This window comes from Chelonus insularis, unplaced genomic scaffold, assembly GCF_013357705.1.
Source record: "Chelonus insularis isolate UGA/USDA-ARS -01 unplaced genomic scaffold, ASM1335770v1 contig_131_pilon, whole genome shotgun sequence".
Lineage (NCBI taxonomy): Eukaryota > Metazoa > Arthropoda > Insecta > Hymenoptera > Braconidae > Chelonus > Chelonus insularis.
The window spans coordinates 2,715,881-2,739,147 of record NW_023276372.1 but is presented as its reverse complement, the minus strand read 5'-3'; the positions used below and the strand labels follow the sequence as shown (position 1 = coordinate 2,739,147).

General features: G+C 32.2%; 1 protein-coding gene across 2 annotated transcripts; it reads right to left on the bottom strand.

Moving 5' to 3' along the window:
- Positions 1-14,051: 14,051 nt before the first annotated feature.
- Positions 14,052-22,960, bottom strand: LOC118074111 (probable ATP-dependent RNA helicase CG8611). 2 transcript variants are annotated; one of them, XM_035095032.1, is made up of 10 exons: positions 22,762-22,960; positions 21,964-22,689; positions 21,808-21,886; positions 21,620-21,738; positions 21,316-21,536; positions 20,698-21,157; positions 20,372-20,605; positions 19,455-19,797; positions 17,100-17,298; positions 14,052-15,132 (listed from the first exon to the last, which is right to left on the bottom strand). In XM_035095032.1, the coding sequence occupies exons 1-10, from the start codon at positions 22,831-22,833 to the stop codon at positions 15,003-15,005; spliced, it is 2,583 nt and encodes an 860-aa protein (XP_034950923.1). In that variant the 5' UTR covers positions 22,834-22,960; the 3' UTR covers positions 14,052-15,002. The 2 variants fall into 2 exon arrangements, with proteins under 2 accessions (XP_034950923.1, XP_034950922.1); XM_035095031.1 differs by having other exon boundaries at positions 21,620-21,886.
- Positions 22,961-23,267: the final 307 nt, after the last annotated feature.

Genomic DNA, 23,267 nt, shown 5'->3' with positions numbered 1-23,267 from the left:
AGCTGCGGGGATATTTAACTAAAGGATTCACCGAGTGCGTGTACACATGGCCCGTGCGCATGAACCTCTTTTACAATAATGAATTGTCTTTTATTTCGGTTGCTCTGAAACGTGTAATTTTGCCGGAAACTCTAAACTCGGTCTGCCTAATTAGACAACATCTGGGCCCGCAGGGGCTCTCAAATAATTGCAAAAGTTTCATGATAATATTCTGTATTAATAGGAAAAGGTGATATGAAATGGATACTTGTCATTGGTTTACATTCTAAACACTCTCATTAAAATAAATTCAACTAATAGAGCATATTATTTTTTGTATGTATTACTGTATTTAAGTTTAATTTTACTCCCCTTACTTCGTAACAAAATTATTACTTTTGTCACAATGTAAATAATTTTTTGTACTTTAGGTATTTCTTCAATTTTGAGTCATTAAAATTTGAATTTTAACGTTCAAAGTTTACTTTTGCAAATTATCAGTAATTTGCAATTCACTGCAATTATTTATATTAAATAAACTGAAATTTAAGCATATAAATGATTATCTATTATTACTTTGAAATCAATATATACAATGATGGTGGTGGAAAAAAAAAAAAATAAATAATTTAATGACTCTCTAATATGTAGTATATTTTAAACTTAATATTGTCCCCTTCAAATACACCTCTTTGAAAGATGTAGCATACGAATTAGAGTGTAAGTTAAATTTGTTCAAGTCGTACATACATATAACCGTGAAGAGAATTGAAAGAAAATAAAGATGGAGAAAAGAGAATCTGCACCAAGCACGTCCCCTTTCGGATCTCTGTAATTTTGCACTAATCCCCCGGCACGCTGAGAGAAAATATTATCCCTTTGCCAATTGCAATATAATCTTTCTATCTATTACAGGCACTCGAAGGCACTTGTATCTATATCTATTCACTGACATACCTCAGAGTATTTTCTTGAGAGAGAGTATCTGCCCACGGGGGAATCAGTAATGACGCAAATTCCATTTTTTTTCTCCTGGCCTCCTTTTCTCAGCTCAGTTTATATATTTCTTATGTCGATTAGAAGTGAAAGAGGAAGAGAGTCCAGGTCCAAATAGGTAGAAAATAGTTTTTATCACCGCAATCACACGAAAGTTGCTAAAAACAAGTTACCTGCTTGTCGAAAGGAATATAATAGACCACTTCTTACCTTATGCTAGTATTTTTCACGTGTCATTCTTTCTCATTCTCTCTTTAGAGAATTATTTTACTCCAATCATATCGCTAGGACTATCACACATTTGAATCGCTTGCGTGCTAACAGTAACATAATAGTTCTCGAATGGAGAATCGTTTTATCATGATAACCAGTAAAAGATAAAATGTTGATACTAAACTATTTTTGAGTAAGTTAATATTATTTCCATTAGTGTATATACTAGCAGTAGTTAAACATTACACTAGTGAGAGTTAAATTCCGTGAGAATTAACAATGGTTAATCCTGTTAACTATAGGTCTTGAGCCTTTTAAAATAGCAACGGTATCCTTTATTTAGCCAACAAGGTGTGAGGCGTATGGTCAACTTGTGGCTTTGTATTCACTCTAACTTGATTAATCTCTCCTTCGTCTTACCTCTTTCTCACTAATGCAGTCGCTTGCACTCAATTGGTCTGCTGAAGTTTACAACACTCTAGAGACTTTTCTCGCTTGAATTGCAATCTGTCAACAATTCGCAACGGCCCAACCTGGAAATCACGTTAACAAGAGTCAAGCTTTGAAGGAATCTCTTGTCTACTTATTCAACTATGAGAGACTTGCTTGTAAAGAATAATATACATACCCTTAAATTTATTATGTTCTTATCTGTGCTAAGCGCGTCCAATCTTCTCTCTACGACTCAATTATTCACTTTGACTATTGGACATTTCTACGCTTGGACATTAATATTATGTGGATCCTCACAGACATTATGCTAATATTTTATAATCGACTGAGACACCTCGACGACATTTGGGCATTCGCTTCATCGCCTAGATGATACGTTGACTCTAACATGCCACGGGATAACGATTGTAGCACGATTATCTTGAAGACAGTCTACATCCGGAGTTGCTTTTCGATTGTACCTATGATCCAATCACTTATGTATCAAGATTTCTCTCGCTCGGTTGCACTTGAATTTCAATACGTTACCTTTATGACATACATCAAGGCCCAAATATTATTTGGCACGTATGTTATTCAAAAAATCAAGTCCAGGCAGGCGGGAGGTAAGGGGACATGGAAGCCTCTTATGAAATCCCAATGGTTCATCCTGTTGGAAAAGACGGTAGAGACCTCCCACGTGGTAAGTAACTCGATACATGGAGACTGCTCTAACCGGGTGACGATCCCCATCGCTAATTGACCATATCCGAAGTGAAGCGATGATCTTAAAGCGTTCCATAGATGGTATAATCATTCGGGACGTGGGACACTGTATCATCCTAATTTAATAACTCGAGCCCTTAATCGGTAACTCGAGATACGTGTCCTTACGGTGTCTTTCCTTTTGTCCGCTTCCCTCGGGAATTTTTGCCATCATTATCAAAGAATTCACTATACATCCAGCAGAAGCTTTCTTCATAATTTACAATTTCATTAAAAATTATTTCATTTTTTAAAAGAGACTTTTTTTTTCATTCTCTTGATATACCTTTCTATAGATATTAAAAACTTTGTCTGGACAATCATGTTAATTATTTTTTCTCTGATCAATATTTGCAACACCATTCTTTTCAGTTCAACAGTTTTTTCTTTATCACTAATTCGGTCAATCTGAAAGTAAAAAATATTTCATTTATATTTAGTTATTTTCTCTAGGAGAAAGTGTATTAAAATCAAGAATGAACATTTTTGATTTCTGTTTCAATCTTGATATAGCGAATAGTCATCAAGTATTTTTGAAACTATCATCCTTGAATTAATTCTAGATACGACTTGCAAAATATTCCAAAGTACACTTACCTTACATGAGTTTACATTATGTCTACTTGGAGGTAATCATCAGCAGTTATTTATTCGCATAACGATTGTTTTTGTGGTGGCCGATGATGATATATATTGGTATGTATATTCAGATGGATAGTCAGCACGGTAGCTATACTCCCGACAGCCTCACAAATTTCGCGCAATCATGGTGAATTACTCGACTGATTGGATCGTTTATGCTGATCTTTTGATCCTGCCCCCCCTGGCTTCTGGCTTCTCTATATCCACCACCGATCTTCCTCAGCTGTTTGAGTCTTCCTTACTCCTCTTCTTCTTCTTCTGTTTCTCTATACTCGTACAGCTATATTCTCCTTTACCCGTTAGAATTTATCATTAACCAAATAAGGCAGGAATAAAATGAGGAGGCGATTCTCAGGGCCCGCGTTGCGGTCAGGGACAATCAACCAACGAATCACCAATATGATTGCTACTGACATGCTTATGCCGACAAAGCTGTGTGAATATTTCTCTATATTCAACTAGAGATATTTTATTTTTTGTTTGTTTTAAATTTATATTTCTTACATAAAGAGAAAAATTCACCTGAAAAAAAAAAAATTATTATTAATGATTGATCAATTGATAAGATATTGATTGGAATGGGGAAAAAAAATATTTAACATTTTATTTTGGCCATAAAATAATAAATATTTTAATAATAATAAAGTGATTCAAATAATTGCTATCACCAGGTATTAAAGAGCTTACGATAGAAAAAAGTTAATCCTTTTTTTTTTCTCTTTGAGTAAAAAATTGTTGAGTCTATTAGTTATTTAATTATAGAAATAAAAATCATTTATTAACCTGACATTGTTTAATTTCCGACAATAAAATTAAATATTAAAAAACCAAGGATACAACAACTAAAATTAATGAAGGAAAATATTATCAGTTGACTTTCCATTATATATAATTACTCATATAATTATATTTATTATAAATTCAAAACCATAAAAGTTTTTTTATGAGCTGAAAATTGATATTCGCTTCACCATTAATTATCATTTCGGTCTCCCTAATTATTGAACCTTAAGATTTTATTATTAAAAATTTATCCAAAATTATTCCTAAGCTTCAATTATGTTTTATAATAGAATACATTTTTTTATATAACATTTATTAGAGAATTAAAAAACAGTCTAGTAATGATAACAAATGATTGTTCTATTGTGTTGAAGAGAAATGACATATTTGAACTAATTAAAAACAAATATAAGCCAAGTTTCGTAACAAAATATAGCATCATTAAACTAATAACAGTCATTATTAAACAATGTTTTTGAAATAATTAAACGGTTTAAAATTTTAAAAAGAAAACGTTGGACGCGATAAATGAATTGCAAAAAACCGAGTAAGTACAATAATAATTGGTTATTTCAGCGGACTTTACTTATACTTAAGGCTCATTACGGGTGTTGTTAAACACCAGTAAAAGACTGTAACTGACATAAGCGCGAAGTTAAATTCTAAAGCAAAATTATGAACAAGTACATAAATTCCCACATGCTCTGTAATTGACATTTTCCTTCGTACATTGCACCGGCTTATAGAGTACATTCATATGATGGACATACATCTTCCGCAAGTAATAAGCTACTTAGCATTTTCTTCAACAAATTAGAAACCTGCATCATACAAAGGCAGCAAGAATGTAATGATAAATGTAAACTCTCTCGATTGCGTGGACGAGGCATTAAGTTGGTGAGCTGCAGGATTCGAATTTAGTTTGAGGGAACCCCGCGGGTCGCGAACCTTCTCCTCCCGAGCGAGATGGATTTGTGGCAAAGTTGGCGCGGAACGACGGCAATTAATAGCGAACTATAGGGTGCCTGCGGAAGTTAAATAAAATGCCACGAACTCCAGTCTTTGGCGGCACTCTTGCCGAGTCATTAGGAGAATAAAAGTGGTGCGAGATGAAGGGAGAAGGCATTGTATAATTTCGTGCGTTACTGAGCAGCCGTGCATGTGCATATACACTTGAAAAAGAGACCAAGAGGTACTTGAAGAAGTGCAGGAGGGAGACAAAGTAACCTTGCGTTTCACCGCAGCTGCATTACCGGCACGAGCGAAATAATAAAATTTATAATTGCCTTTGATTGCCGCATTCAACAGACACCAACGCGTATGGGTACTCGACCTTACGTTCATCTGCCTCTTATTTATAAGTATATAATAATAGAAAAAGTAGAAATATCATTTTTTTTCATTTTAAATTGTTGCTGATGTGTCTACCGGACTTGAACGATCTACTTTGTTGCCAATGCACTTGTCGGAAAATCAGTGATTATGACTTTGATGCAAGAAGTTATGATTAGGAATAATTTCTTTAAAAAAAAAGTTTAATAATACGCTGAAAAAAATTAATCACTGCATGATGAGTACGGCAATCATTTTATTTATTTGTTATTTATATGGAGATTTATGTTAGAATCAAATAGGATACTTATTATTTAATGAGATTTTCCATATTATTGACTGCAATACTTATCTCACGATCATAATTACACGTGGAAATTTAATAAATTACACTAATTAAAGATTTATCAGCAGGAAAAAATTCCAAATTAGCTTTTGCAGATTGTTATACTGATTTACAATAATAGTTGTTTTGATTGTAGAATAAAAATTTAAAATATTTTATCAAGACAAGATTTAATAATAATTTGAGGAAAAATAATTGAAAGTTATTATTCATTCTTGGTAGAAAACAAATGATATGTTTAGTTTCCTGAACAGCCTAAATAGGTGTTGCTGATGACGTGAACATGGCAAAGTAAATAAATTTTATAATTCACTTATTTTTCTAATTTCAAACTCTCCTACATTGTAATAAGTCTCTAGAATTCCATTAGAAAGTGACTCAACAACTGGAACTCTTTTCATTACATAAAAAAAAAATAAAATAAAAAACAGTTAAGAGCTCTTCACATTAATATTTTAATAACTTAATTCTTGTAATTGCTTATTATTTATCCATTTATTTACTAATGGAATTTTTTTTTCATCATAAATTATATAAAAGCTATTTATATAAATAACATTTCACTGATTGAACGATTATTTTTTCAATCCAGTTGAATTTTTTTATGAATAATTCACACTAAATACATAAAGCTGAAAATGCCTCATTACAGCAGCTCAGTTGTTAATAAAGGTAATTAAGTTTTTATGTTCTCACACTGACACCCCCGCATCCTGCTCTGTACCTATTTCTCTTTCTCCTTCTCTCACATGATGATGGATGTCTCATGAGCACCCGCCTAACCACTATAAAAGAAGCGTGATACGACGCTGGACAAGCCCACAAGCCTACACCAAATAAACGAAAAGAACTAATGAAAAATTAACTTCTCGAGACACTTTTTGCTGTGTGTCTATACTTGTATATTTTTTTATCAAAAATTTCATCATTAATACAGAGATTGAGCACTTGCCACCAATGAACTAGATTTTTTGTGTGTTGGCATCATTAAAAAAAAGGCCAGATAAAAAAGATAGAGCGAGAGTTGAGGACACTTGATGGGCATGATCGAATCAGCGAGGCGCGAAGGTATCGGTTAAGATACGGAATGCGGCTCCACAGCTTTTATACTTTGTAACTGATCGTTTGAATCACCTCGTCTTATTTCTCTTCTCTTGCTTGCACAATTTTTGTCTCCTCTCGTTGTTGTTTGAGCTGCTCTCAGGTCACATCAGTTACACGATACGTCTCGCTTCGTTGTTTCGCGTGTCCCTTCGCCTTCTTGATCGTCCAGGGGCTCCTGACTTACTTCTGTCTTTTTCCATCTCTAACCCAACTCCAACCAGCATTTCAGTGCCACGCGGCAGGCTTCAAACCACAAACTTAACGTTCCCATATGTATCGTGTGTTGCATACTTTGTGGGGTAGACAATTTTAAGATTGAAGACGTTATTGTCACTTCATTCGAATTACCTGTAACCAACCGCAATATTAGTCATCATTACTTGTCCCTGTTAAATAATTATTCATTCATTTTTATTCCAGAGAATAAATCTTGTGAATAAAATTTTACTTCTGATTAATGCTATTTTAATTAATACAACAAATCAAATTGGACATAAAGTAATATTTTTTGGAGTATAATTGACCAAAGAAAAAATTATTTTGCAGGAAGCAAGTAAAAAAAAATGACGTATATGCATCTACTAGGACAAATAAAGAACTTTAAAACTAATTTCAACTAAAAATAGTCATAAATAAAAAACAATAAAAATATCTTGCAATCCTGCGGTTGACGCAGTAGATTATATTCATTTACCTTGCATTAATAATGGCATTTTATAAGTAATTTGATAGCGTCCTTCTCAATGCTTGGCACTAGTCATAATTCTGCAATTGATCCATCAATCGATACATGCTATTCGCTTGGAAACGTGTGCAATAGTAATGCGATATATTGACTTGTCTTTTACGTGATCTAACCACTTCAACTATACATTTCCTGGCTATTCCAAACCGTGGAATTTTCGCATTTTTTTTCATCACTTATAATATCTGTTATATCCATTTATAGACAGAGTGATCCAATTACAATTGAATGACTTCTCATGATGGGTGACGATGATAAAGTTAAGGAAAGGTTTTATTTGTCTTCCTCTTCCTGCCTTTTTTTCCCCCTTTTCTCCATCATTTTGATGATATACAATACTTCGAGTGGTTAACTCCATGCATGCTCCATCGGCTTCAATCACATTTTCTCTGCATCAATATCAGCAAAAGAGAGATGTTGCCATTTGAACAACATCCTCAAGTGGACCATGATTGAAAATAAATGTGCAACCTTGAGATGAAGTTGGATAAGTAAAGTTGCATGATAAAAAATTCCAACAAATTGTGCGTATGAATAAGTGAGAAGCATGAGAGGCATCAATAATAAAGGAGTCTGTGTAATTTTTGTGGTATCAAATGCCACAGAACAAACTTTGGTCGGCCACAATTCTCGTCCAATTTTCTCTTCTCCTTCTCTCTTTCACCCAATCACATCATATTGATTCTGAACAAATATAAAAAATAAATAATCATAAAAAATAACGAAAGATCGGTGAAATAATGATCTTTTGTCGGTAGCAAGGAATGTTTTTTCAGTAGCAATTGGAAAAACAATCAGTTTCGAAGATAGACTTTGGTCCGAATGATTGTTTCAATTTTTATTCATTGCACATAATAAACATTTAAATGTTGATTTCAGTCAAATATTAAGGATAATTTATTTTTTGTTTTATTATCCAGTGTAATATTAGGGGCATATTGAGGAAAGAAAGAAGAGAGGTTAGCCATCAGCCTGGTGGAGGTAACAAATGAGCTTTAGACAGCCGAGGTTGAAGGCGGTGCTTTTGAAGACCTTTTCACTGCTGCCGGGGGTCAAAACTGTCCAGTAGCAACATTCTACCTTACTCTTTCTTTAATATATATCCTTTTATTTTTTTATTCTCTTTCAAGCGTATATACATCTACCCTTTCTTCATTCTCACTTTTAGCTGATCAACCAATTCGATCCTGTAAGAGCACAATAATGAATGAGAAGGAACAATAGATTGACTTGGAAGTCAGGATTTATAGAATGGCTGGCAAGAGGGGTTAATGAGGCTCCCTTATTTTCGATTAATCGTAATTACACTCTCTCAAGCTTATACCAATGACTTATTAAGACTCTACACCTGAAAAAGAAAAAAACAGCGTTACAATAGTGATCCAGTTTTGAACAATAATTAATTGAAAAAAATTTACTCTTTAAATTAAAATCGATTAATATTGTGACATTTAAAAGAAAAAAAACTTTGACTTTAATGACTTTGATAAAAAATAAATAGAAAAAAAATTTTTTAATGAATTTAAAAAAAAAAGAAAATTATCGCAACAATTAATGAATAAAAATAGTAGAATGTCAATCAATTATCTTGGTAATTAATCAAAGAGGAAATAATTTCATAGGAAAATTAAAGTTTTAGTCTCTGAGAATTTAGTTTGCTTGATATACAGTTAAATCGTATTCGGGCGTGTTTCTAATCCTCGTGGCTGTCCACAAAGAGGTCGGGTAATTAATTAGGTTTGACTTGGCGCACGTGAATTACACCAGGGAGAGTAAGAAAGAGGAATGAAGAGAAAGAGAGAGGGACACGATTAATTAATGGTAAGTCAGAGTCAGTATAGGGGTTGATTTAGTCACCTTTTAAGAGTCCAATATAACTATATACATAGATATCCATTTAATATAGGTGCTACTATGCCTAGGCATTATACATTAACTTGACGACAGAAAAATAATGATGAGACTAACGCTAGAGGTAATTTGAGCTTGATTGTTATGCGCATAACACTAGCTAGTCAGTTACCATTGAAAAAATATGTGATTGCAGTGAGTGTAGTGGAAGAGGTGATAGAGGAGGAGGAATAAAAGAAAGTTAGTAAGAGTAATGCTCTGGGGAAGCAGTTAAATTCGTTGCATGTGTGCCCTCGAGAGATTCACCTCAGCCCTATATACTCGCACGTAGTACTCTTTGTCTCTACGTTAGTTAAGCTTTTGTTTCGGTTATACGAGCGAGAATAGCCAACCAACTCTCCCTCTTTTCTCGCAAACCAACGCGCGCGCTCTAATAAAACGAAAAACATCGCACACTTTACAATGCCTCAGCTAAATTTGCATAATTTCGCGTAATCTCCGCCATTTTGAGTCTCGCGATCCATTCCCATCTTTTTGGCTCTCTTGCGAAGAAGACAGCGAGCGAAATAAAAGAGACAAGAGTTACCCGGAGGAATTTATATTCTCGAGAAGAGCTTTTCCCCCGAACGCTTTTATCGCGGCGTCGCGCAGGCACTTTGTCTCCACGGGAATGCTTCCGTAAATAAAAATAAATGGGCTAAGAGAGGGTGGGAGTGTATGAAAAAGGGTATTAAAGAGAAAGAAAGGATAGACTAATAAAAGAGTGTGAGTCAAAGACAATATACTTTTCCACGATCACTAACCGAATCGCGAGAAATGTTTGCTTCAATTATAAAACCTTAGCACGCTATTCCCTCGTTATAATCATTGCCGCACACTACACATAACGCGCTGCGCAATGAAAATTTGTTGATACATGTGTGAACGCTCTTTTATAGTCGACAGTGCACTTCAGCTTAATAACAAGTACTCATGCATTCTGATAAAACTGTATTAATCGAGTCTCTCTGTCTTGTAATTGTAATTTTCTACCTATACTGCAAGTCATTAAGATTTAGATGCAATATCGTGCTGCTACTACATATAGACTGTTCATAATGCACTATCGGGAAATCCATTTGCCCATCGATTACTCACCTCCCCAGAGATATACTCATTTACTGTTGGAAAAGGTGTTTACCATGACAGGCGTCATTTACACATAATTTATCATTGTTCAAGCCGACTATCTCTTACACTTTATGTGCTAAAATCACCCCGAATTATCTTTAAATGATTCATGTGTATCTACAAGTATTTATCTCTTATCGAAGAAAACTCTTTTATGCCTTTTTTTTTTTTTAGAAAATTTCAATTGCTGTTTATCGACTTATTATGTCATTCAAAATATTTTACCAAGATTAAATCAGTTAATAAATGATTCTACATGCGTACAATCTACCCTTTCACCCTCAAATAATTATTCTACTTATCAATAATCCATCTATTTATCTCAATATTATTCTCTTCTTTACATACACATATTTACTATTATTTTTTTCAATTATAATTAAAATAAATAATTTAAATATTTATAAAGAATAATTTTTTTTGCACTTAAAAATTATAATAAAATTTAAGTAAAGAATTAATTGAAATGATTAGAGTTATTTTTAGTTAAAAAATTAATTAATGACAAGATAAATGAATTTATGTAGTGGAAAATTTTTCCATTATGTACAAAAAAATGAAATAATTAATTTCTATGTTTCTTTCTTTTTGTTTAATTTCTCAATTATGCAATATAATAAATTAATATCACACATGCTTTTTATAAATATAATATCGCATGCAATCCCATATAAATTGCAAACCAAAATACATAATGCATTTTCTAATTAAATATAATATAATTTGACTTTATAGATAAATTTATGAGTAATGATTTCTTTAATTTTTCACAAATGTTTTTTTTATGTTAATAAAAGCTATTTAGTGTTGTTATTGTTGTTGTAGATGGAACGGTTGATTCAAGATATGTTTAAACTACTTACGACAATGTAGAATTGCACAAAAAAATTATCAAAATATTCATTTGTATCTAGAACATCTTGGGTTTCATCATACACTCATTTCCAGTAATTCACTAAATTGGCACACCTTGAGAACAATTTTCTGAAAAAAAAAATTAATAATTTAACAATGTGTTAACACAGACTCATTATGTAGTTAGACTGGAGACTATCTCTTTTAATAAAAGAATAGAATAAATTTAGAGTTGAAAAGGCAAGACAAAATTTTTCAATAGAAGTATAAATTTTCTAGTCAAAGATCTGTCGGCAGGAGTAATAATAGAACTGCCAATAAAGTTGACGTCCGATTTGCCATATGTCGACATGTGGAGGTTCGCGTGTGCTAAGCTGGAAGGCTTTTTAAAATTCACAACATCTCACGTGAGTGCGGCGAAGACCCGTCATCGAGCTGTTAACAATCGCTCGAAGCAATTCAATTAAACTATACATTCAACCACCAAAATGGTGTTAAAATAACAAAACTTAAAAAAACTATTTTTCGTTTCAAAAAAGTCTCTACGACTTTGTAATTTATTTTATAGCTCGTTCCGGTGTGCACGTTAGCAGATAATAAGAAGCCCTAAAACGTTGATGGTTTGTGAGTGTTAATAATCCTTCAAATGATAATAACAATGATGATGATCATCATAAAGTAAATAAAAAGAGAGAAAATTTCAAACGTTCTTTTTCAACCACAAAGAAGAATATTCAAATAAGTAGTGGATGGATAAATTACCTGGAAGTTTACCAATTCGAAGCTTTTTTTTAATTCATTTTTTTTTAAGTGCCGCAACGAAGCGCACAAGTGGGAGAAAAAAGGAAAGGCAAAAGGGAGAAACTGATAATCTTGGAAGGGGCTTTTTAAATTGGCTCCTTTGACGCCAACGTGCCGGGATGAGTTTTATATCAGAATAATTTTCGAGACCTCCTCCCGCCTTTCCTTTACAATTTGCTTTTTTTACTACTTCTCATAGCAGCAGCTACAGCAGTAGTCAGATATCGTACTGCTGATTCGTTAAATACAAGATCAGTAAGTAGATTATATTAAAGCTCATCATTTTATTATTTTTTCTTTTATTTTTTATAAACAGTTCAACAAACATGACACATGATTGAGGCGCGAAATGATATTTAATTATTAAATTGTGATGACACTGATTGTTACCAGAAATAGAAAAAAAATTACAATTAACTGGAAAGTATGATTTACACATGACACATGGACTCATCTACCACCACCAAGACCTACAGCAACGTTTTATCATTATATTCATTGGACATTATTTAATTATGTTATTATGGCGAGTGAAAAGAAAGTTAAGTGAGGATTTCTCAAAACAAACGAAAGATCGCCGCGTGATTAATGCTAGAAAATGAAATTACAGGTAAGTTGAGAACCGGGAAGATGAGTAAAATAAAGTAATTGTTGCTATTACTTCAAGTGTATAAGAACGCGCGTGTTTTGCGCGCGATGAGCGTGAGCACGATAGAATGCGCTCAAAGAACGCGAATACAACAAGAAGAATTATTATAGCATTTTATGTGTGTGTATCTTGATGTGAGAACTTGAGCAATTATGACTTCCATTGAGATCAGGATCCTTGTTTATAACTAATTAACTTAGATGTCTCAATTGCGTAGATTAATTGTCCTATATTACAATCTTAACAATGCATTAACGCACATTAATCAATCAGAATTAATTTTGAATTATTTTTTTTAAGAAGTTTAATTAATAGCTATAAAAAATTTTTAATTTTACTGAATAAATAATTAAATGAATTATATCTGAGTATATAAAGTTATAGAGTGAGGATACAATAGTTATATCTTGAGGAAATGGTACCATTATAAACGCATATACAACGTGATTACAAACATACGTCGCTCTCACTTTCCTCCTGGGAAAGTTTACGCATTGAGCGTGTTAATTATAATACAAGTTAAGTAATGGCAATACACTAAGCTATTATCGTTATTCCGGTACAAGAAAAATCACGAAGGTTTCGTGACACTAACTGCTAATATGAAATAAAAAAAAAGTTGGAGAATTTTAAGCGGATATAACTATATACAAACGGTATAACGTGATGATAACATACTCTTTTAATTAAAATATCAAATAAAATAATAGAAACATTTTATTCTTAATGATTTTTAAATTATAGATTGATATGTTCGGAGTTCAGGAAAGATTTGACGGAACAATTTATGATAAATGTGTACCATATCATTTGCTTTACGATTTTTTGCATATTTTATTATAAAAAGTTAATCATATGATTTACATTTCATATTTCCTCGTTAGTATCTTCTTAAATATATGTTATATTTTATTTCTAACTCTACTCTAACAAGAGTACTTTAACTTAATTCATATATTTACATACAGTAAAATTATTTTGTAAAATATATTATCATATTTTAAGTTGAATAATTTTCTCTATGTAATGTATATTCTATAATTTTGATGAATTTTTTTTTTCTTTTCTTTCGATATCAAAGTATCAAAAAATTTAATTCATTGCTTTACTTACAACTACATATATTATTATTAACCATGATTAATCTTCTATCTTTTTTTGAAGAAGCACTTATATTATTTTAAAACTAACTTCGCTTTATCGATGTGATTATCTATAAATATTTTTCTTATAAATCTATTCACTAGCTAATTAAAAAATATGTACTTAAAATTGTTACAACATTTTTTTACATCTAAATTAACGTGATTTTTTTCTATTCTATCGAAATGTTTATTTCTATCATAAATTAATTCTTATCTAATTCAAGTAATAAACATTTAGCCATTTGAAAAAATACACAGCAATAAAAAAAACATTTTCTATAAAAAAAATTTCTCTAGCAAATAAATCATTTTTGAAAGTCTTCTCATATCTCCAATCTATTCTAAAATCACGGATTAACATGTTTCAGGCGTTAAACCGAAATGTTAAGTAACCAATGAGAGTCAATTTAGTGGTGAATGGCATAAGTAGTGAGAGTAATATACATGCGAATATGTGAAATAACTCGCCACGTGTATATTTGAACCGACAGCGGTCTATGGCTTCTTTGCACGACAGGCCAATAAACCGTTTCCACACCGTAGTATACACCGCACCCCTATAAAATGCTAATTTCAAGGATGCCAGTGCGTTACCAAACAGATTTCGCAGTAGTTTGGTATAGAAAACTGCACTCTCAGGTAATGAAAATAATTAAATACAATGAATAGCTCCAAGTGGGAGTGTGGATTTTTATCGTAACTCCAATAATACACCATGTCGCATTGCCTTTTCTCATCAGGTAAATTAAGATCCGGTAATTCACGCTATCAACCCTCTAAGGCCATCCATCTCTCCATGCAATGATAAAGAAAAGAGAGTGCATAATTAAATTGAATTAAAATCCCTTTATAAATTGTGCATACCACCACAATATCTTTACGAGACACCGCCTTTATTTGCAAGTAATTTTCATTGACCATTGCACCACCGCAAAAAATTGGAAAATAATGCAATCGTATTAATCATATCTGCCTCCATTATACAATTATCTTTTCTCTTTTCATCTTGCTCCTTCTCTAGCTCATATAACAACCCTTGGCATTCTCCAATGTACCAGTCGGCTCGGAGGCACTGCAGCCAACGAGACTCAGTAATCACTCGTATGGTGAGCACAACCATCGATCATTGTTGAACCATTGAAATTCATGTAATTACTTTCAATATTTTACCTCGCGACAATTGACATCAAATCATCAATGTTTTGCTTTTTTTACAGGCTCTAATCCATCACCATACTCGGAAACATTCAGCATTCGCGATCTCTTTAGCACTTCAGCTCCTAATCCTTCATTCTTTGGCTTCTGATGTTTCATCCTTTCAGGTCTGGAACAAGCAAAAAAATACAAGTTATACAGTCTGGAACAAGCAAAAAAATACAAGTTATACAGTTATCCATCATAAATTGAAAAAAATTTATGAAAACCTGATATTTATTAATGATTAAAAAGTGTATTTATTTTTTCTGCTTATTCATTACACAAATAGATATTTTTTATGAAATATTTTGAAAATAAACTTATCGTATCACTCATCAAATCTAAGACGAACTAAATTAAAACGTAATTAAGAAAAAAAATACCACGTGCTGACTGCACAATTTTTTTTCAAACGATTAATACATGTGAAAGCCTGCAAGAGAGTTTTGAACTTTTACATCTATAGTTAAACTTAGTAATTTTTGATGATTTGATGTAAACGACATGTGGTCCACGTCGGGGTGCCCGGCGGTGAGGATAGCATTATAATGAGAAATTGACAAAAAATGATTCGCTCCAAAGTGAGATTATACCGGTGAGCAGAGCGTGACTACCAACGGCCGTGCCGAATTCTTTCTTGTTCCCATCCATTTTTTGTCTTCTTCGCGACGTTGTATAGTATGACATTCGAGGGCTTATTCATATATACCGCCTACGGTTAAATTGCCATAGATCTGTTCAAATTTAGTAATAACCTCCGTACAGTTTGTCCATATTAGTGACAAGTAATTTTTAATATTCACACGTTTCCTAACAGCTTTCAATTCAATCAATGAACTAAAACTAAAAAAAATGATTAAGTAATAATCAAATATAACAGATGTTGGAGTTAAGGGTGTACAATGTCTATAAGATGAACAGAAATCGAATGACAGGATAGCTCTTAATTTTTGCTTCCATAAATGACCGAGTTACAGGCCGGAAGTGGTGGTCGCATCAGTCTGTTTAATAGCCGTATTGTATAATTATGAACAATGGAGAAGCCTCGAGAGGCAGGAACGATGCTTAGTGAGTGGGGCTTGGCAAGTGAGAGCATATACGTTCACATCAACGAATGCTACACCAAGTACAACCCCGTGCAGAAATCCAGAGACAGAGAGAGAAAGAGGAAAGGCTGCGTATGCCATTGCTACCATACGACATCATGTCCGCTTGTCGTACATGACGAATGACACCACACGAAGCTTTCGACGTCCAATGTACGCTTCTAGCTCTTGTCTCATCGTCCGTAATATAAAGCCACCCATAAATCCTTTATCAATCCTTAATTCGATTTCATACATTTCATGTATTAATTAAGGAAAAATTTTTTATCATTTTATATTTTTTATTTTCACGTCAACTTTTGTAGATAATTGTTTAATTGATCTATTAGCATTGGGTAATTATAATTAGTTTGAATTTTCATGAGACCTTGATGGTAAGTGATTTTGATTCAAAGAAATGTTGCATGTTGCAACAATGTTACATGTAAATAATTTACGCAGAATAATTTTGTTTTGATCTTTCATAGGAGTAAGTTATGCTCTAGAAGATTGTAAAGTAATAAATAATATTTTAAAATTAGTTCTATTAAATGTAATCACTAAATAAAACACCAATATGCATAAATAATTATGACGGGCACTATGCTATTATTATAGTAATTGGACATTTAAAATTTTATAATTATTTCTGTATTCTTTAATTATTGACTTTATATGGATACATTAAATAAAAACACTAATTCGCTGAAAAGTTAATTACTTGAAAGCATAAAAATTTAAGATAAATTTAGAATGAACAAAATTATATATTCTTTTGTTTAATTGTTAATATTGATACGTAATCAATAAACATAATATAGAAGTTTATGATATCATAAACTAGTTTTTCATAATGTCAACTATGATTATGTGGGTCAAAATAATAAGTGAGTCATTTACAATTGGCAATAGATTAGATATACTACTTGTGATTGCTTGGCCTACATCTCAACTCCAATAGATTTATTTAACTAATTGGAGATATAAAAATATTTAGACAACTTATTACCTTTCATTAGAGAGTCTATTATTGTGAACCTTGGTTGGATTTTTTTCTCGAATTTTCTTTCCAATGCCTCCTATCCTTTGGGGTGGATCTCTTAAAGCGAAGGACTTAGCATAATGTCCCAGGTGAAGATCCTTCCGGTTGAAAATCCCTCTCATTTCTCGTGGATAACTTGAATAAAATCTGATCCACGACAAGTAAGCTGAAAATAAGATGAAAAAAGTTAGAATGAGATTTGAAGTGGATGGTATAAAAAATAATAGGAATAACAAAGGTTGAAGATGCTTATAATTTTCTTTGTTATAGTTAATCCTAAAGAAGTCACAGGATAAAAAAGAATAAATGTTTTTCTCCATTTAACACATAAATCTAATGAAAGGCGGTGACGAGAGGGCGGCAGCAAGAGAGTGATGGGTGGAGAAGCCTCTGAGCGCCGGGTAAGCATTGTTCCTAAGTGATGTAACTGCGTCTTATTGTATTTGTATCCTGTATCGCATTGTTAAGACTCTCTCGCCACAAAGCGTAAGTGGTTTCGGCGGAAGCCACATTCAGTGGTTGGATTGTGTCGGCCCTCACACCCACTACTACTATACCCTCCAAAAGGCGTTCGTGCTTACTAAAACCACATTTGAAGTAACTCGTTACAATGTCTATCAGTTTTTCTAATTAAAAAAATTACTTTTACTCAGAACAAGCTTCGTCGAGATATTAAATAGAAAAGAAATTCAGCTTAAATTAATGTATGGGTTAAGTAAATTGAATTGTTGTAAGAAATGAAAAAAGATCAACATCAAAATTATGGCAAAGAGAGTATGCTTCACACTTGGCACGAGTGAAGAAGGGTGTGAGTCGCATATATGGGATTGAGTGGATGAATCCCTTAGCTTAGTGGCGAGGGATAGAAAACCCAGGGGGTTGTTCTATAAAGCAATACTTGGTATTAAGGACTGTTCAGCTCTATTGGGGTGATAATATTAGGAATTAGCGAGATTTCCACTCCACGCCTTTGGGTTATAGACTTTGATAGTTATACGATCACATCGAATAAATTTCAAAAATATTTTTACTCATGAAATAAATTTATGTCCTCTTTCCACATCAATGAAATTTCAACAAAAATATTTATCCAAAAAATTCAACATATTGACTTAAAAGTAATAAAATTTCTTGATAAAAAAAAATTATTCATTTATAAAGTTAATTATTTATTTGAGTGTAGTTAATGGATCGATTGTATTTTATAGAATAAAGATTGGGGACCGTATAGAAGGATTTGATATAGCTACAAACAATGTGTGATAAAGTCTCCATAAAAGTTTATATAGATTTTTCCCACAGGCGTGACAAATTGCACTGAATTCTATTGATCTCGCAATTTTTATTCCCACGAATTGCCGTTGGCAATTAATCTATCAATCATTCGACACGAAAAAAGAAATGGTCAAGTGGTTTGCCGTGTACCGTCAGTCAAATCTAAATCTCTTAACTGCTGAAAAAGCGTGCCTAACCTTCGTGTAAAATTGAGTTCAATCGAAGAAGTAAAATATAAATTATTGTAACTCTAAAAAAAAAAAAAAAAATAAAAAACATAATTGAGAAATCACAATTTAAACTTGTTATTGAATTGCATATTAGTTTAATTATTAAATAGCACAAAAACTATCAGAAATATAAACCCAAAAAAAATTCTATTATTCATATAACCAATAAATGAATATTTTCATAATCATGGTTATTATTACTTCTACTGTAATCATTTCAATGGCGTCACGCAAAAATGATTGGTGACATGGAAAAAAGTCAATCTTTGACCCAGAACAAATAAGTACTTGTTTAAATGGAAATAATGATAATTCATGAGAAAGGAAATGTTTTTTTCTTTCGAAAAAACCACAATTTATTAATACTTAGTTAAAAAGAAATGTATCTATTAACTTGAGAATGACATTAGGAAGATACATTCAGAATTTAAATCTTAATCGAATAATAAAAAACAATCTTTGAAAACGCCTCTGTGAACGAATGCGAGTGGCCTCGGTAATAGATTTATTATTACAGCAAATAAATTCCTCCCTATAACAACCCTAATAGAGTAACCATGGCTTGACAAACAAGATCATCCCTCCTTGCTCATATACTATGTAAATATAACTGCTAGAAATGACAAAGAAGGAAAGAAGCTCCCATAACACGACAGCATGTGGGGTGACTTTATATGCTACCAGGGTGCTATAAAAATTGGCTGAACCCCTCGCTGTTAGAGTCACTTGGTTTCCGTCATGATCAAACAAAATCAAGTCTCTCCAGCTACTCAACACTTCATTACAAGTTTAGGCAAATATTGTATTTAATGCTCACCCTTGCAAGCAGCTTTATGCAGCTTAGAATCATTCAATACAAGATTTTCGAATTTATTTTGAAGGTTTGTTGCTGCAGACTGTAGAGAATTATATCTCGATAGAGGCCCGATTAACTTATTCAGCATGTCATCCATGTCCTCTTGCTTTATTCGTACTCGCCTAGACTCCAACATCCGTACAAATTCCATTTCTGATGGCGTGAGGAAAATGACAGCAGAACCAGAACATCCAGCACGTGCTGTTCGTCCTATTCGATGCACATAGTCTCGTGCTGATATTGGTCCTGTAAACTGTATGACACTGTCAACCATTGGCAGATCCAGACCACGAGCAGCCACGTCCTGTAACAAATAATTGGGTTGTCTTCTATACATAATGTTGGCGGTAAACTCCAAAGCAAACTCCTCATTCTCATTCTGCCTCTTACAAATATCTTACAAACTGAATCAATTTTTTGTTTTGTGACAAACAACCAACTCGAAATGATGCCTGCTGGGGTCTCCAACGGTGAACGTTTGAAACTAAGGGCGTCCTTCAACGACTCTCTATGTTTGGCTAGCTTATGATTTAGTGTCGCGGGTATACAAGACTCCACTTGATGGTCCGAAAAATCTTACAACAGTAGGGGGGCACATCCAGTGGATACAAAAATTCTTTCACGGAACGATTATACATCAATATATTTTATTTTATATTTTTTATTCATTTCTTTTGTGGTGAGAGTTGATTAATTAAATGAATGCAACACAGTTAGGTACGAGTTTCGGCGCCAAATGAATAAAACAGCGGTAGTTAATGTACTTCACTAAAGTACAAGTGATGGGTGAAGGCATTACAATGATATTACAGTGTATATTAAACAACATGCAATAAAAAAAAAGTTTAAAAAATAAATAAAATTTATCATAAACTTACCGTACTTAAAAGTACTCCACTTCGAGTTTCTCTGAATGTTTTAAAGACTTCTGTTCTTTCTTTCTGTGTCATGTTTCCATGTAATTTAAAAAATTCTACATCTACTAGTGGCTCCAACTCTTCTTCGTCTTCTTCTTCCTCTGACTCGGTCAAGACTGATGATAAAATATCGATATAATAATCCACCATATCCTGTGTAGCCATGAATATTAGTATTTTATGATGTCCAGAACTCTGAAAAATAGTCAAAAAATAACAGGTTATATTTTTTGAATATGATTTATTTTTGTAATGAAATTAAAAATATATTTATTTTATCAATTTACCTGACATTTTCCAATAATGTAAGCACACAACGTTGCCAATTTTAATTTTGGTGGAACAACAACATAACTTTGAATGACACCATCAGGGATAATAAAATCTTCATTAACTTCATTGGCATTACCATTAACATCGCGTAAATTTTCTTTAGCAGCATCAATGAATATCGGATTAGTCATCGTGAGTCCTGCTAATTTTTCAATGGCATTTGTCAATGTAGCAGACAACAATATAGTTTGTCTGCCTGAAGTAACTTTATTCACTGCTGAATCAACCTCCTGCTTATTTTGATCTTCTTTTATATTTGTTTTATTGTCATCATCATTTTGTATTTTAGATTTATGATCTTCAGAACCAGTCTCATTATCGGTGAAAATTTTCCTTCTATTTTGACGAAAAATTTCCATAGCATCGTAAGTGGTATTTTCTTGTGACTGAGATACATTTAGAGCAGATACGATACTAAAAAATTTATTTCACGATTAAAAAAAAAAGTTTAATAGTTTCAATTGCTTTTTGATGATTGAATTTATTATAAAAGTTTTATCATCTTTTATAAAATAATATTTCATTCAAATGGTAGGTATAGATAAATCAATAGATATATAATAAGTACTTACTCAGATATATCTTTCTCATAACCCATATCAAGCATACGATCAGCTTCATCTAATACTAAACACTTAACATCGCTCATTTTTAAGGCTTCTGTGTGCTTAATGTGGTCTAATAATCTACCTGGCGTTGCTACTAAAATAGTACAACCACGCCTTAGTCTAGCTTTTTCTGCTTTCCTCTTTTCACCACCTAATAAATACCCTGGTACAATCCACGCAAATGACTAAAATAAAATATACATTTTGCTATTTGAATAAGATACATTATTCTTTACGATGTTAATTAATAAGATTGTTGTAATCTTACCCTAATAAGTTTAAGAAAACATTCATAAGTTTGCAAAACCAATTCTCTTGTCGGTACAACTACAAGTGCTTTCAAACCATCATTTCTCGATAGCTTTGGTCTGATTCTTTGTAATGATTCTACAATAGGGAGAGCATAAGCCAACGTTTTACCAGAACCTGTTTGAGATCTAATCAATACATCATTACCGGACAAAATCATGGGTATTGCTTTTTGTTGAACTGTGGTTGCTTTCGTAATTTTCATATTTTGCTCCAAGTTTGATATCTAAAGTATTGATAATTGTTTTATTCTTGAAAGACTAACAAAAAAATTAATAATAAAATATTCAAATAAGTACAAACCATATAAGGATGAATCCCAAGGTCAGCAAAATCAACTTTAGTAAAAACTGGTTCATGTACAGGTTTAACGAACCTCTGACCTATTCTTGGAATCTCTGGATTATTTCCAAATAATGAAGAAATTTTTCCGGATGGTCTATAAAAAGTTTTATCTAATTTTTCTCCTGACGCTGAAGAGTTTTCTGTATTGTTTAATTTTTTATTTATCTTTTTATTCTTTGGAAAATTTTTATCATTTGCAATTGGTTTAGAATTACTTCTAGATTCTTCAGAAACTACTCTATTTTTTAATAAAGTCACATCATTATCCTTTTGTTCTGCACTATTATCTTTTTTTGAGTATATATTAGTTAATGATTTCTTTGAGTCTTGATTGACTTTTGTTTTAGCAATAATTGTTTTTAATTTAATTTCTGAAGGTTTAACAAATGACACTAATGGTTTATTAACTGTATCATCAGTATTTGATTCTACTTTATTTTGTTCATGTTTTCTAACTTTTACTATTGTCTTATCTTCAATATTTTTACTACCTTTTAAAATTGGTTTTAAATTATTTTTAGCTAAATTTTTAGATACAATAGCTGCTAATGATTTTTGTTTTATTCTTTTTTTAACTCCGGAACCAACAATTGGAGTTTGAGTATTTTTAAGGTTATCTTTCAACCGTGACTTTTTATCTGCCTTTTCAGTAAATGTTTTTAACAACTCACGGTTGATTTTCAACTAAAAATAGAATTTTTTTAACAAAAATATTTTCACTCTGTAAATAAAGTATAAAAACATTGCAAAACATACCTGTGAATATTGCGAATCTTCTGTTGTTCCATTAAATATGTTTAACTGTATATCCATATTTTCTATTGTCATCTGTCTAATTATTATTTAATTTTCACTAAAATTATTAATTTTAAACACTTCCAAATCACTATTTACGTAGTAATAATGAGAAAAAATTAAAAGAAAAACAATAAACACGTGTCTACGAGAGAACTAATCGAGCACCGGCGTCATAACTACAAAGCATGCGCACTAGTCAAATACTGAACGCATGCGCCGTGATTGAAGTCATGCGCGCGGCTTATTAAATTCGAATTCTAAAAAAATGAGTCATTAACCCATATATGCCTATCGTAATTGTGTTATTTATTTAGTTAATACATTGAAACGTATTTGAAACACCTTTTTAATGATTTTTCATGATAATTAACCGACGCACTAGATGTTTCCATTAATTGTTTATGCTCCAAAAATATTTATCAACTTATATCAACAATTAAAGTTGACTTGGATAATCATTGTTT

Bases quoted from the DNA above. Each gene is read 5' to 3' on its own strand.
- LOC118074111 (XM_035095031.1), bottom strand. From the start codon at position 22,833: ATGACAATAGAAAATATGGATATACAGTTAAACATATTTAATGGAACA. The intron at 21,537-21,619 runs GTAAGATTACAA...ATTTTATTTTAG, and splicing joins GTTTTCTTAAACTTATTAGG to TCATTTGCGTGGATTGTACC. The intron at 15,133-17,099 runs GTAATAAGTTGT...TGCTTGTTCCAG, and splicing joins AATAGACTCTCTAATGAAAG to ACCTGAAAGGATGAAACATC.